The following is a 15,642-nucleotide window of genomic DNA, read 5'->3' on the forward strand; positions in this document are numbered from 1 at the left end:
CCCCAGGAGGTTCATAAGACACATCGTAGAGAATGTCCAAAAAGACCCGTAGCATCTCTTCTATTTAATTTTTCCAATAAATAATTGTAATCATTTAAATAAAAACCTATTTTCATTTAGCCTTATTTAAATACATTTTACTTGTTTAAAAATTCTAGTTGTGTATGTGTGCTATAAAGTTCAGATTAGTACATGCGTGTGACATGTAAGCAGACACAAACATGGTGAGGGTACACACTCTGGGTTTGATTTATGTCAATGATCCAGAAACATTCAGAGGCCATAGCTCTAGGCTGTTCTTTAGCCTCAGTTCATAAGCCATTTGTGTGTGTGGACTTGGTGTCCCAGAAAGTCTGTACTGTCCCTCTCAAATGGGTTGAGCTGTCCTGATGGAAGCAGCCTGGCACAGGTGAGAGGGCTGAACTTGGCACATGCTGTGTGGAAGACTGCAGTTTGCAAAAGAGCAGTGGTGCTGTCGCTGCCTGAGGATGGGGTAAAACTGGCCAGAGGGAGAAGGGGGATGGGTCAGCTGGAAGGACTGGGGATGGAAAACCTAAAAGATGTGTTAGCCCTTGAGGAAACCTGTGTTTTTATATTCCAGCTGCACGGGAATTGGTGCCAGGGGTCAAGGAGAGCAAATGTAGTTAGAAGGCTGCTCCCCGCTCTACCATCAGTCCTTTCAGTCTTCCCTGAAAAGCCAGAGCGGGCTGGTGGGCTGTCCGACAGGAGGGAGTTTAGAGGCCTTCCCTGCAGGAAAACAGGCGTGGCTAAATTAAAGACAAGAGAATGTTTGTAGTTAGTTTAGGGGATTAATAATTTACCCCAGAGGAGAAGGAAGGTCTCTACGAATCAGTCAAGGATATCTAGTTCCAAAAGAGAAGTCAGCTGGACCGACAGAATAGATGGCACAAACGATAGTGACAGCTGAAACAACATCCGTGCACTTCAGATGGGAGACCTGCCACAGTCCTGCTAACAGGGCCACAGTGATGACCCTGAAAAGTGTGCCTACCTCCTGCTCTCCAGGCAGGGGTCTCCAAGTAGACCGTGTGATAAATCAGCACGCATGGAAGGCATACTCTATACAAGCACAAGTATGGGATGCATTTGGTATTTACCGGGAAATGTAGTGACAACTGGTGTTTTTGCATGCCCAGCAACAGGTCACGGCCCCCGAGTTTTCTTTGGGGGGCCATCCCTCCTCCATTCTCGGTACACAAGGTTTGCATGAGGATGACCCCAACACTGGCCTCTAGGGTGGGCACAGGCCCAGAGGTAGCCAATCAGAGCCACACAGATTGAGACAAGGATAAACCCCTAATCCAATCTGGACCTATGAGAGGTAGTGCCTGGGGACTTGGGCTGGAACGACTGGGAAGGTGGGAGCTCTTTTCTTGCTGGGGTTGCTAACCTGGGACATCTACTGTCACTCCCCCTGCCTGGGGAAGACAGCATGTTTGAAAAGGATGCAAACACAAAGAAAAGCAGAGCCGAGAGATGGAGAGCCTGTATCCTAAGGACGTTACTGGAGCTGGAATCACCCATGGGCGTTGGGGTCTGTTACAGGAACATTAAGCCCCCCCCCGTCATTATGTATTTATTTTTGTATATGCCAGTTGGGTTGGGACCCTGTCATTTGTAACTGACGATGTCTTAACTCCTGAGGGTAGGCCTGGGGGACAAAACCCTGGTGGAAGAGGACCGCAGGATGTAAAGATGTACCTCCGCTTTGGAAGGTCGGGCGGGCTGCATTGCACACCACTGTCAGCATCCTACCTGTGTTGGGCCACGTGGGGGATAAAGCTGGCCTGCCGTTTCCATCTGTGTGGCTCTGGCGCACGCAGTGAAGGTCTGGGGCAGGTCAGCTGGCTCAGCAGTTGTATAATACAGAGGCACCTCCCAGCCTTGCGGTGCGGCCCTTCGCTGAGATGCGTTTCATTTGGGGCAAGCGACTAACCTTGTGGGGCCCTATTCATCTGGCTTCTAACCTCCCAGCTCCAGGGAAACTTTCCTGAGCACACCAGGGACCATTTATCTTCCGTAAATGGGGCTCACCAGCAACCAGCAGCATTGCTCGCTAGGGTGTGCAGATGAAACACTGGCCACACGATGATCACTGTGGCAGCCCCACTGGGTACATGTAGATTCATCAGACTAGTGTCTCTACTTTGGAGGATGTTCAAAATGTCCATAATAGAAGGTTTAAAAATGAATACATGTATGATACTCTAGTGGTAAGTACTCGTCATTATAAACACTGTCAAACGCACAGACTGTACGACACCAAGAGGGAACCCTGATGTCCACCCTGGGCTTTGGGTGGTGATGACGTGTCAGTGGAGGCTGGGTATGTGGGAACTCTGGACTTTCTGCTCAACTTTGCTGGGAACCTAAAACTGCTCTAAAACAGGAAGTCTATTTAAAAATGAAGACACATAAAGCTCTCGGCACAGGGTCAGGCTGCGTTTCAGCTTCTGTGAACACCATCTTCCAGGTAAGCGACCTGGGCCGTCCTCACGTCTCCACTTCCTGGTCCTTTGCAGTCGTGGCTATGGCCTCACAAGCACAGCTTCTCGTCCTGGGCCGTCCCTCGCCTCTCTCTCCTCTTCTGCCACCTCCTTAAATACTTTCATTTCCTGATGCCGTGTTCACACTCTCGCAGCACCTAACCCCTAGAGGGGGGACTCGCAGGTCCACTGCCCCGGCCACGGCCCCCTTGAGCCTACCTGGCTGGCGCCCCGATTCCTCCATCTGGGAAGTCCCAACCGCCTTCTCTCCTTTTTGTGACCCCAGACCACTTCTGCACCCTCATGTACTTTTCCAGAAAACTCCTTATAGTTTCTTGCTGGTTCTCACCCCTTGCAGGGAAATATAACTGCAATCTGTGAGAAATGCCAAATAGCCCACGTGACTCGGCCTCTTGCTGGCCTGATTTCAAAGGCATCTAACGCTGAGCACTGCGGGGGAGACACACTAGCTCTCGCGGGAGGCTGCGGGGAGGGGGGAAGCTCCTGGGTTGGTTTTAATCCCCATCCCTGTCCCTATAGGCCTGTGCCGTGTCTAAGGGCAAGGCTACAGGGATGCCCACAGGGGAGCCCCTCTGCTCACCACCTGAATCACATCTCAAGGACAACACCACCCGACTCCCCTCTGAATGCATCTCATTCCTTCGGGGGCCACCAGTTTATTAAGACGTCATTTAGAAAGCGGGCCCTCTGACAGACAAACCGCAGGAGCTGCCACCCGCCACGCTGGGAACCGCCATCGGGCCGGCGACCTCACTGCCCGGCCGGCCTGGCTCCCAGGCGGGCACCCCTTCCCGCGAGAGCAAGGCAGGAGGCAGCCAGGCGCCGGGAGTGGCCACCGCGTTCGGCTCAGCAGAACGAATCACACTGGAAACAGGACTGGCCTGCAGAGCAAGCGAGCCACTCTGGAATGGAGAGGCTCCGGAAGATGCCCCGACCTGCCAGGCAGCTGCTACCAGACTGGGGGCCTCAGGCGCTTGGGACTTGGGTGGGTGTCGGCCAGCAGAGCGCTTTAGGAAAAGGAGACGGGTACCTGGGGTCCCCGGACAAAGCGCCATGGGGCCGCAGCGCAGCCCCACCACTGGGCATGGTCTGGTCACCAGTCACTGCCTCGGAGCCCTGCCGTGCTGGGGCAGGAGTGCCCCTGGCTGGGCGTGGGGTCGGGCCTCGGCGCTGTGCCGGCGCCCCCTCCTGACTGGGTACACACAGCCTCGCTTAGTCTGGTCCTCGAGCTTGGCCGCTAGCTGGCTGTGGTCCTCCTGGGGATGCAGCCTTCCATCTCCAGCGCCTCGGGCCAGCCTTCGTACTTATTGGTGTGCTTACTGTTCTTCACGTGCTGCGGGTCGGTGGGGGCAGGAAGGCACGGGCTCAGCCCTCGGGCACCAGGGCCAGACAGAACTCCCTGTCCCCCTGTGCCAGGGTCAACCAAGCGTGCAGCCTCGGGCACCCACCACCTGTCTGTCCCAGCGCCTCAGCGTTCTCATCTAAAGATGGCAGCAGCTGCCCTGGCCTGCCCCATCGCAGGTGGAGGGGGGGATCACCTTCTTTGAACTTAGGTGGGCCTGGCACACGCTAGGAAGGGAAGGAGGGGGAGTGTGTCCCTGCCCTCACCCAGCCCTCAGGGAGCCGCTGGAAGCTCCGGGAAGAGCGAGGCCAGAGGGGGCGTTTCTTCTCTGGGGGCTGAGCTGCTCTTTCGGCAGCCGGAGCCTTCCAGAAACTGGTGGAACAGCCTGTTTGCCTTGTTCTGCTGTGGGGAGCAGGGTGTGCAGTGTGAACTGGGGTGCTGGGTTTTGGGGGGATGGGACAGGACTGAGCAGCCTGGCATGCAGGATCTTAGTTCCCCGACCAGGGATTGAACCCGTGCCCCTTGCAGCAGAAGCGCAGAGTCCCAAACATCGGACCGCCGGAGAAGTCCCAGGAGCATCTTAAAGACGTGTGGGCTGCTGTGTGTGTGGGTGCTGGGCGTGAACAGAGGGGACCTCAGAGGATGCAGGCAGGAGGGGAGGGCAGACTGGCCTGCGCCGGGCAGTGGGGGTCCCAGGGCCTGTGCCCATACCTGCTCAAAGGGGCTCTTGTTCTGCACACCCTTGGCCCCTACAAACACCCAGCTGTCCCGGAAGGCCAGGTCCTTGACATTCTTGCTGCCCAGGTCGCTGAAAAGCTTCCTGGTCTCTTCATTCATCCTGCCCCACAGAAGGAAGAGATATGAGCCATGACCACAGAAGGGTGAGGCCTCGGCCAGCCTCGGCCATTACTTACTTGGTGGCTGGGTCATCGTAGGAAGCCACAAACACCAGGGTGCCTTCATGCAGCGGCCGGATAAACTTCAGTAGATCATTGACATCTAGGGGGACAGTTCCCATGGAGCATCAGGCACCACTGAGCACCCCTCCCTCACCATCCCCTGTTCTCCAGATGAGGAAACTGAAGTAGTGATCAGGCCAGGGACGCACCCCGGCCAGGGCTGCTGAGTGAGTGCAGGGACCAAATGGTATAAGAAGCCAGGGCTGAAGCCCTGACCATACACTTGTCCTTCTCCCTGGCTTTTCTGAACCCAAGGAAGTGCTCAAGACTCCCCAGCGAGCAGACAGAAGGAGCAGCTTTCAGGGGGAAGATGCCGTCATTCCGCCCACAGTCAGAAGGCAGAGGCCGCGGCCTGACTCACCTCCCGCCCACATGTCGAAGGCGCGGGCCTCGATGAGCTCTCCGCTTACCCCTGGTCGGAGGGAAGGATGGGTGCTGCTGGAAGCTTTTCACCTCCCCCCATCTTCACGCCCACCGTGCCCCTCGTTCAGACTGCTGGGACCCACCCGAGGCTGTGGAGCTTCTGCTCAGTATTGGGGGCCCTCCAGGGGCTCCCCATGAAGCAGCCTCCCACTTCCTGGAAACTTCCAGTTCTTCACTGCTGCCACGCTCTCGTCCATCGGGTCACCTCTTCTGTGGAGCCTTCAGCTCGCACAGACCCTTTCCCAGGCCCCCCTGCGAATCCCTGGTGGCGGGGTGGAAGGAGGGCGGCAGGTCACGGCTCAGCTTTGCCTCTCTGCTCCGTGGGCAACTCACCGTTCACCAGGGCGATGTTCAGTCCCCGGCCCACGTTGTCCTTGACACTGCTCATGAGCCTAGCAGGGGGACAGAGCCTTCCAGTGGCACGTCTACCCTGCTTGACCCCGGTCCTCGCAGACCCAGCTCCCCTCCCCGCCCCCACCCGCCTGAGGGGCTCACATCCTGTCCTCCAGGCAGATCTTGGGTCCAATGACGTTGGCAGCCCCGCTGACCACGCGGAAGGCCAGGTGCTCCTCGGGACACGGCTGAGGCAGGCCGCATTTGTACTTCCTGGCCCTCGGCTCTGGGTAGGGACAACAGGGGTGACCCATGGGCCTGGCCCTGGGGGCACCCGAGATCTGAGAGGGGAAGGTCAGGACCAGCCCATAGGGAGGAATGAGTGACCACAGACCAAGGGACTGGCGTGGGGTGGGGACGTGGCTCAGGCCAAGGAAGGGACACTTCCATGGACACTCTGTATCCCACTGGGGCTGGCCTCAGGGCAAAGTGACAGGGACCCCAGGGAGGCTCTTCGGCCACTGGTGGGAGAAGAGAAAGGAGGCAGGAGGGCTGGCCTGGGCTGTGGCCCCACCGGGAACAGAGGACAGGAGGGAAGGAAAAGCTGCTGGGAGGGCAGGTGCAAGGACCCCATGTAGAGCGCACAAGGAGGTTGGTCTCTATTACGAGGTGACCTGTGTCCCCACAAAAGATGTTCTCAAGTCCCAACTCCCAGGACCTCAGAACGTGATCCTCTGTGGAAATAAGGTCATTGAAGTTATAATTCATTAAGATGAGGTCATCCTGGAATAGGGTGGGACCTAAATCTAATGACACGTGTTCTTATAAAAGACAGAAGAGAAGACACACACACATGGAGGAGAAGTCCTTGTGAAGATGGAGGCGGAGATGGGAGGGAGGCGGCCACAAGTCCAGGGACACCTGAGGCCACCAGAAGCTGGAGCCTCTGGAGGGAGTGTAGCCTTCCAACACCTAGATTTCAGACTTCTACCTTCCGGAACTGTTGTTTAAGCCACCTGGTTTGTGCTATTTTGTTACGGCAGCCCCAGGAAACTGATACAGATTCTGATACCAAGAAGTGGGGTGCTGCCATGATAAATCCCTAAAAATGTGGAAATGGCTTTGCAATTGGGTAATGGGTAGAGGCTGCAGAATTGTGAGGTGCATATTAGGAAAGGCCTAGATTGCCTTGAAGAGACTGTTGGTAGAAATATGGACATTATAGGTGATTCTGGTGAGGGCTCAGAAAGAAGAGAGAAGAGCAGTAGAGAGCTTCTATGGTCTGAGATAAGGCACATGTCATCGGGACCAGACTGTCGATAGAAATGTGAATGCTAACAGTGCTTCTGGTGAGCTCTCAGACAGAAATGAGGAACATGTTATGGGACACTGGAGGAAAGGCCATCCTTGTCATAAAGTGGCAAAGAACTTGGCCAAGTTGTTTTCTACTGTTTTGTGGAAGGTAGAACTTGTAAATGCTGGACTTGGAGACTGAGCTGAGGAGATTTCCAAGCACAGTGTTGAGGGTTTCTCCTTGTTGCTCAAAGTAACATGTAAGGGAAGAGACATAAATTGAGGATGTAACTGTTAAGTATGAAGGAACCAGAATGTGAAGATCTAGAAGATTCTCAGGCTAATCATATTGCAAAAAATGAGAAAGCAGGCTTGGGAGAGAACACCAAGGGTGTGGCTGGACAACTGTTCATGAAGAGCTGGGCCGCGTGACCTGTGGACCCGCTCAAGCATGTCAGTGGAAGCTAGGAATGGAGAGATGAGGTTATCCAGGAAAGATCTGGAGGATTCTCGTGTCTTACAGCTTAGACCCTCATGAATTGCACAGGAGATCAACAAAGTTTTTGAGAATTTTATACCAGTAGAAACACTGCCAGCCTGGACCGAAAGGGACACAGAAAGGACAGAAGGGAGGAAGGATGATTCCAAGGGCAGAGCAATGGCTGCAGAGGCCAGAGATGGCTCAGGCCCAGAGGGAGGGTAGGATCGTCCCCTACGTTCCAGATCCCCCCTACCCCCACCAAAGGCCCAGGGATTCTTCTTATGCTTTGAAATCGAATGGATTTGCCCTGCTGGGTTTGGGACTTGCTTGAGACTGATGACCCCTTTATACCTTCCAATTTCTCCCTTTTGGAATGGGAATGTCTATCCTATGCCTGTCCCCCTAGTGTATTCTGGAAGCAGGTAACTTGTTTTCTAGGCTCACAGCATGCAAGCAGCTCGTGGGCTGTGACAGCTAGTTTGGGGAGGGATGAATGGAGAAGAGAAAGCCTGGAGGGCTGGGGACAGGCACGAGTGTCACAAAAGTGGTAAGAGGGGTGGGCACAGGGGAGGAGCAGGGAGGTGACAGGAGCCTTACCTGCAGTCACTGAGTTCTCTGGGCCTGTGGGTACAGAGAGTTGTTTCTGTTAGTGTGGACCTTTCCTAGGGCCTGCAGCAAGGAAGCCTGCTCCTATACTGTGAAGTCAAGGTGGAGGGGCAGTCAGGTTCAGGGGCCAAGGGCTAAGCCAGGCTGACCTTGCCACGTGCGTTCCCGCTCAAGTCTAAATGATGTTCAGATGCAAAGCTCTCTGCTCCAGGAAAAGGGTAGATCAGAATTGCAAAAAGTACTTAGGTGATGTGTCACCAGTAACGAGGTGTCGAGTCCCCTCCCCATCTCAGAACCCAGCAGAAAGCCTGCAGGGAACAACTTGGGAGTCATCCCCAGTGTTCAGCAAAAGCCCCCCTGCCCCTCACATGGGCCCCAGTGAACAAAGGATTCTAATTAGCGGGGATTGGCGTTTCCAGCCGAAGCAACTAGGTGGTAGGGGGAAGGCTGTGCCGGATGCCAGGAGGCGGACCGAGGGCAGCTACTGGTGCCCTGCCAGGAAGAGACAGAAAACCCAGGCCACCGCCACCTCCACCCCGAGCCTCAGGCCGCAGGCCCAGGTGGCCGCTCCGGGGACCTCGTAGCGGGACGAGGGAGAGTCCCACACTCACTGGCGAAGAGTTGCTGGATGCGAGGAAAGCCGCCGCCAGGCCCACCGAGGAGGATGCTGGCTACGAGCCAGGTGAGGCCCACGGAGATGACCAGGGCCACGATGCGGAGGGGACCTAGAGGCATGACAGACACGGGCAAGGCCTCCTCAGATGCCAGCGAGCTCCCGAACGACCCCAGGGCCTCTCATGATCGGATCTCCCCAGGCACTTGGGAAGAAGTGAGTGGAGACCAGGAAGGTGGGAGCTCCTGGCGGGTGAAGGAGGAAGCTGAGCTCCAACCCCAAGGCTCAGCTTGGCTCTCCCTGGCGGTGTGGAGGGGCCTCCTAACCTCCTGCTTCTGAGGCTACCAATGTCTTTGAGTCCCTGCCATCCTGCCCTCCTTTCTCCTGTGACGGTGACGGTGGAGGTTCCTACTCCTTTGGAAGGCCAGGCAGTCCTCCTGCTGTGAGCTGGGCACCGAGCTCTCCACCCTGCTCGGCTTTCTTAGCATAGCGGTCACTTTGTCTCCCTCTTTCCCCTCTATTTTTTTTTTTTTTTTTTTTTGCGGTACGCCGGCCTCTCACTGTCGTGGCCTCTCCCGCTGCGGAGCACAGGCTCCGGACGCGCAGGCTCAGCGGCCATGGCTCACGGGCCCAGCCGCTCCGCGGCATGTGGGATCCTCCCGGACCGGGGCACGAACCCACGTCCCCTGCATCGGCAGGCGGACTCTCAACCACTGCGCCACCAGGGAGGCCCTTTCCCCTCTACTTTCAACACCTCCCATCCTCAGAAAACGCGGGAGGAAAGGCCTCCTTCGGAATCACATCCGCAGCCAGCGGTGGGGCTCTGCACCCTCCCTTCCTCTCCCTGCCGGCTTCTCCAAAGTCCTGTGTGCTGGCTTCTTCCACAGACTTCCCTCCCCGTCTCGCAACCTGCTCCACTCTGCCCTTGCCTCCATTACCCCCGCAGGACGGCTTGCGGCCAAGGCCGCCTGGGACCTTCTTGATGCCAGCGCCCCGGGTTACCTGTTGGCCCTAATGTCCCTTGACCCCTCAGGTGGCCGCGCAGGCTGCGGCCCTCCCACGGAAACCCTGCTCGGCTGGCTTCTGGGACGGCGCCCTTGAGCCCCACCTGGATGCTCCTCGTCCTTCTGGCTTAGATCGTCCTCCTTGACCCTCCCCTGAAAAGCTGGACTTTCCCCAGCTCCTGTCCCAGTGTCCTCTCTGCCTCTACCCTACTCTCCGGCTCCCCTCCTGCCTCGACTCTGCCTAGAGGTGCCTTGAACTAACTCTCACGGGCACTGGCTGTATTCTACCACTCCAGCCCTGACCACTCCTGAGGCCCCACTCTCCCAGCCAGCTCCTCATGGGTCAGCTTCCCTGGGGTACATGCAAATGCTTCAATTTTAGAAGGTATGAAGTCCACTCCCAAGCCCCCTTCATCTTAGCTGTCCAGGCGACAGTAGGGCTGGCACTGGGTTCACATCCAACCTCAGGGCCACTATGGTCAGCTTCTCATCTAAGACCACTGCCTCTCCCTGTCCACCCAGCCGCCGTGCTCCCTGGAGCTCTCTCCCACAACTTTTTCCAAACAGCGGCCAGTTATCCCATTTGGGAGAAATCTATTATAATCCTCATCTCACAGCTGAAAAGAGAGAGCTGGGAACTGAAGTCCTCAGAGGTGAAAGGATTTGCTCAAGGTCATAGAATGAGTGTTTGTGCAGAGTCCTCTGTTTCAAAAACAAAACCCAGGGACTTCCCTGGTGGCGCAGTGGTTAAGAATCCGCCTGCCAATGCAGGGGACACGGGCTTGAGCCCTGGTCCGGGAAGATCCCACATGCCGCGGAGCGACTAAGCCCGTGCACCACAGCTACTGAGCCTGTGCTCTAGAGCCCGCGAGCCACAACTACTGAGCCCACGTGCCACAACTCCTGAAGCCCGCGTGCCTAGAGCCCGTGCTCTGCAACAAGAGAAGCCACTGCAATGAGAAGCCCGTGCACCGCAAGGAAGACCCAACATAGCCAAAAATAAATAAATAAAAAATAAATAAATGTATAAACCCTCCCCCCCCAAACCCAGTGGTGCCACCACCCCTGGCCCTTCCAGACAGACCTCTGGACACCTGGGCCTCCAGCCAAGTCTCCTTTCCAACTCTCTCCGGTTCACTGTGGAAGCCACCCACCTGCCAACCTCATGTCCACTTCTCCCGCTGGGGTGGGGCAGCCGTCAGGTGCAGCGTTTGTGGACCGTGCGCTCTGGGGGGCAACAAAGCAGAAGAGCAGGTTTGGGTGGGGGTCAGGGATGATGAGCCCGTGCTGGGTCCCAGCTGTGGGGCGGGCGCGGTCGGTGCACCGACTTGCTCGGCCAACTACATGGCCAGGCTCCTCGGGAAGGCGGAGAGAAGCCCGGCTGGGACCGGAGGGGCCTCGGGAACCTGGAGGCTCACGATCGTGCCCACGGGAGCCTCTGGGCCTGGGAAGTGGAAGTGGTTCTCCCGGACGCGGGAGTGGGAGGCCCCAGCTCGGGCCCCACACACGGCCCCCCGGGCCTGGAGGTCGGCGACGCGGGCCGGGCCGGCCAGAGACTTGCCTGGCGGTGGGGGGATGCGAGCTCGGTCAGGAGCAGCCCCGTCAGGCCGGCCGCCCCGCTCTGCTCGGCGACGCGAGGGGAGGGAGCTCCGCTGCGCGGAGCGAGAGGCCCGGCAATGGCGGCCCAGAGCGGTAGCACGGCCCGCAGGCGCCACCCCGCCATCGGTCGGGGCTGGGCGACCGGCCACCGGGTGGGAGGGGCCCGGGCCGGCCCCGCCCCGCCCCGCCCCGCCCCTGACGCACGCTCCGGCGGAGCCGCGGGGCCGGGCTGCCAGGCTGCCAAGGGGAGGGGCCCTACTCAGCCCCGCCCCCGAGGTCTCCTCTGAGGCTTCGTTCAGGAGGGAGAGCCCAGCGTTCCCAGGCTTTGAGGGCGGGGCTGTGGTCGTGCCCCGCGCTCGGATTTCTGAAGTTTAGGAAGGGGCGGATGGATCTGGGGGCGTAATTAGACATTGTTTAAAAGTTCAAATGTGTGCCTTTTCGAAACCCGGAGGGACAGAAGCGTGTACGGGAAACAGCAGAATGCGAAGAGCCAGGGGCCAGCAGGCTCAGCCTTCCGCGGCCTCCCTTTCGCCGTCTTCTTTCTAGAGGGCAGCGCGCTCACACGCTGTCACCCCTGCCTGCTCCTCCAGCCTCCTTCACAAAGGCGCCCCCGACACCGCCCAGGGCACCCCGATCACCTCCCGCGCTGGGAGAGCTGGGGCCACCTCTGTCGCCTGGACCCATCTTTCTGGACGGCAGCAGCCGGGCGGCGTGAGAACCACTGAAACATCCGTGCCCTTTGACCCAATGTCACCGCTTTCTGGAAACCTTCCTAAGGAAAGAACCCAGAATACAGAGAAAGGTGATAGAGCCAGGCAGTGACAGAGCTCTGGTTAGCATCCAGGAGCTTCTCCACTGGCATTCACAACACTCCCTCGTTCTCCCTAACAGGATCAATGTGATAAGTTTCAGGCCCCTGTGCTGCTGTCACGGGTTGGTATTTGAGTTTTGTCATGGAATTTGGGACCAGAAATAGCACTGACCATTTGCCAAACTCTCACATATCTGTGAGTACCAAGCCCTGGGCACCGTGCCCTCCTTAGCGCTCTTCCCTGTAATGCTGGCAGTCGTGGTGCCCAGTAGACGAAGCTCCTGCCAGGCACAGGGCAGCGGCCAGACGGCTGGTTCTTAGAGGACAGTGTTTACACCTTGCTCAGAGCAGGCATTTTGGAAAGGCTGGTTTAATGAGCCCCCCTGAGGGCCCAGAGGCACATTCACCAACCCCAGGGGCACCACGCTCGAGAGGGCCAGAGGCCTGGGACTCATCCCAAGTCTTCTGTGCCTCAAGGGGCAGCTTTGTTTCTCCAGGAATGTTTTTCGATGGGGACTTGGAGAGCATGAGACCCTCTTGTCATAGACCCTCATGGCCCTGCCCCAGTGCGGGCACCCAGCGGGAGATGGCAGAGAATGTAGTTCCCACAGCTGCGGCACCAGTTCACTGTTTCCTTGGCTCCTCGTGTCCCTGCCTGAGTGTAGGCACCCAGAGCCCGCGTGCTCAGCTGATCCCTCGTTCCCCTCTCAGTGTAGACACCGAGCACGGAGTTGTCACTTGACAGTGGTCACGTGGGCCTGCATGCTCATGCCCCCGTGCCGGCACCTCCCGCCTCTACCCCCGAGTAGGCACCCAGAGCTGAGGTGATGGGCGACTGTCTTATTGCAGGACCTCTTGCCTCTACCCTAGATTAGGCAATCAGATCTCCGGTGACAGTTGAATGCCCTCACCTGAGGCCACCTCTGCCACAGTGTAGGAGTCCAGAGCTGAGGTGACAGTTAAATGACCTCCATGGTCCCTCACTCCGTTCCAGTGTAGCTACCAAGATTTGTGCCTGTAGTCAACTCACCTCACCTGGGCCCTCACGTCTCTGTGGTGTGGAGCTGTACAGAGGTGAAGTGGCATTTGAGTGCCCCCTGCTGGGCCTCACGTCTCTGCCCCAGGGTGGCTGCCATCGCTGAAGGGCTACCTGTGTGCCCTTGCCTGCCCGTCATGCCTTTACCTGAGGTTGGGCCTCTAAGCCTCGCCCTGGTCCAGGCATCCCACAGTTAAATGTGAGTTGAACGTTGAAACCTGGGCCCAACGCCTCTCACTCAGTGTAGGCGCCCAGAGCTAAGGGGACTGTTGGCTGTCCTCGCCTGGGCCCTCCTGCTGTGTCCCACTGCAGAGATTCAGTGCCAGTTGAAAGCCCTCAGCGCCAACGTTGCCACCCAGAGCTTAGGTGACAGGTGTCTTTCCTCACTAGTCCGTTGTGTCTGTTCCCCATCCTAGGGCCCCACAGCTGTGACATTTGTCTCGATTCAGCGAGGCCCTAAGGACTATGTCAGAGATGAGGTGACCAGTGACTGTCCTCACGGGGTCCCTCATGCTTGTGGCTCCCCAATGGAGGCGACAGCTGAACGTCCTCACCCGGGACCTCATGCTTCTTCCTCATTTCAGGCTCCTAGAGCTGAGATCACAGCTACTGTCCCTCTCAGGCCTCTCATCTCTGTCACTCACAGGCACCCGGTGTCAGGTGACAGTGGACCATCCTCACCAGAGCCCTCTCATCACTGCCACAGGGTAGCACCCAGATCGGAGGTGTCCATTGATTGCCCTGACCTGGGCCCTCTGTCATGGTGGGGACACTCAGACAGATGGGGAGGGGAGGGTCCCAGACAGATGGGGAGGGGAGGGTCCCCACCCCTCCCTCCCTCCCTCCCTCCCTCCCTCCCTCCCTCCCTTCTCACAGGCGGTTATCACATTTTGGGGGCCCAGGAGGAGCTGGGTCCCTCCTCCACTTCAGGCTCCTGCCCCTACATGGATCTTCTGTGTTGCTAAGAGTCCCCCTCGGTGACGCCATGCCAGAAGGTTCCCCAAGGGGCGTGGGTCCTGGGAGGACTACCCCCAGCACACAGTTCTACTGGGTCCCCCAAGAGGCTGTAGGCGTCTGTGGGGCTCTGTGAGGGGGCTCTGAGCACCAAGACCCCAGCGGGGTCAGGAGGGGCTCCCTGCACCTCCGTTTATTTGGTTTTTATCCCGAAGGTTTGTGGTCATCCTCAGGCCCGGATTTTGAGGGTTTGAGGTCCCAGGACTGGGCCGGGGACGCGGCTGTCCCTTCCCCGGGAGCAGCACAGCGCCCCTGGCGGCTAGCACAAGGCCAGGCTGCAGCTCCGAGGACCCGCGCCACCGCATTCTGGGCCACCATCTCGGGGTCTGGTGCCATCCTGGGCCTTTTGCAAAGCCTCATTTGCCCCTCACGGGCACGTGGCTGCACCACAGAGAGTCAAGGGCAGGACCCTCTGTAGCCACGCTGGAGCCAAAGTGTTACAGGAGGGCGCGTGAGTCCCTAGGCCCACACCATCAGCTCCCGGCGAACCTGAGCGACTTACGGCCCCTTCTCCAGGCCACAGGCATCGGGAGGACCAAGGCCACTGCCCGTCCCCCCGCCCCCAGGCTGAAGCCTGGCCTGTAGTCCTGTCCACGTGGGGCTTTCTCAGCTGCTCTGCATGGACCTGGGCCAGGAGGCACTGCAGGATCCGGATTCCAGCCGCCCCTGTCCCAGAAAGCACCCCCCCCCCGCCACCCCGTCCCCGTTCACCTAGGTCTACGTGAACTCTGTGGTCTCCCTCCTGCAGAAGCTGGATGGAAGCGGCACGTTCTCTGGTTACAGGAGGGGTCGGGGAGAGCGGGGATGGCACCTGAGGATGCAGCTGTGTGCAGGCTGTGACTCACCACCCTAGCTTGTGGGACAGGAGGCGGCCAGCCCCCACTTGGGTTCCTTCTCGTCTACTTACCGTTCCTGCAGAGTCCTGGGCGGGAGCCTCAGCTCTGCCCCCAGCCCCGGGGGCCGTGCGGGGGTTAAGGAGAGCTGGTTGTCAGCGTCAAGCTGAGGAGAGGCCTCCGTGATGGGAGCGAAAAGCCCTGGACAGTTGCCTTCAACAGTGGGGGTGGGGACAGACGGGCCACAGGCCCAGCTGAAGGGAGGAGCCACTGGCCAGGTTCTTGCCAACGGCCTGAGGGCCTGGCCCCGCTGCCACAGAGCGTCCCCGACACGGGAGCCCTGAGCCCTGCCAGCTGTGAGGCCCTGAGGCATGGAGTCTGCCTGCCTGGGGCACGCATCGGGCTGCTGGCTCGTTCTGTACCAGCATCTGAGTCTTTTGTCTGTTCGTTTGGTTTGGGTCAGCCTGCTGCTCTCCCCGGAGCTCAGTGAAGAGCTGAGCCGGTGGCAGGGGCAGGACAGACGCCCAGGGAGTGTCCTCTTATTCAGAAGTGGGGTGTGTGCAGACGTAATCAGATCAAGGTGAGGTCATCCTGGAGGAGACTGGGCCCCAAATCTAATATGACTGGTGTTCTTGTAAAGGGAAAACAGAGCGAGACAGACACACGAAGGAGAATGTCACATGAAGACACAGAGAGACCGGAGCGACGGGTCTACGTGGCCAGCTGAGCCCCTGGAGGGCGCTGGTCCTGGAGCTCAGCCTGCCGGC

General features: G+C 58.4%; 2 protein-coding genes across 10 annotated transcripts in view; both read right to left on the reverse strand.

Annotated features, from left to right (window-relative positions):
* The window catches only part of G6PD (glucose-6-phosphate dehydrogenase), a 61,737-nt gene that overhangs the window by 32,736 nt on the left and 13,359 nt on the right, over positions 1-15,642 (reverse strand). The gene's annotated exons all lie outside the window — the stretch shown is intronic.
* Positions 50-13,818, reverse strand: FAM3A (FAM3 metabolism regulating signaling molecule A). 8 transcript variants are annotated; one of them, XM_049705166.1, is made up of 10 exons: positions 11,144-11,344; positions 10,737-10,809; positions 8,577-8,690; positions 7,957-7,980; positions 5,748-5,871; positions 5,586-5,662; positions 5,191-5,241; positions 4,785-4,869; positions 4,582-4,708; positions 50-767 (listed from the first exon to the last, which is right to left on the reverse strand). In XM_049705166.1, the coding sequence occupies exons 1-10, from the start codon at positions 11,303-11,305 to the stop codon at positions 735-737; spliced, it is 870 nt and encodes a 289-aa protein (XP_049561123.1). In that variant the 5' UTR covers positions 11,306-11,344; the 3' UTR covers positions 50-734. The 8 variants fall into 8 exon arrangements, with proteins under 8 accessions (XP_049561123.1, XP_033273989.1, XP_033273990.1 ...); XM_033418100.2 differs by lacking the exons at positions 50-767; positions 11,144-11,344 and adding exons at positions 3,169-3,861; positions 11,820-13,790; XM_033418094.2 differs by lacking the exon at positions 50-767 and adding an exon at positions 3,169-3,861 and having other exon boundaries at positions 11,144-11,337.

The sequence above is a fragment of the Orcinus orca genome, chromosome X (assembly GCF_937001465.1).
Source record: "Orcinus orca chromosome X, mOrcOrc1.1, whole genome shotgun sequence".
Classification (NCBI taxonomy): domain Eukaryota; kingdom Metazoa; phylum Chordata; class Mammalia; order Artiodactyla; family Delphinidae; genus Orcinus; species Orcinus orca.

Coding starts and splice junctions, on each gene's coding strand:
- FAM3A (XM_033418094.2), bottom strand. CDS start 11,305: ATGGCGGGGTGGCGCCTGCGGGCCGTGCTACCGCTCTGGGCCGCCATT. Junction 8,691..10,736: donor AGTGGACATGAGGTTGGCAG/GTGGGTGGCTTC, acceptor TCATGCCTCTAG/GTCCCCTCCGCATCGTGGCC. Junction 5,663..5,747: donor ATCTGCCTGGAGGACAGGAT/GTGAGCCCCTCA, acceptor TGCCACTGGAAG/GCTCTGTCCCCCTGCTAGGC.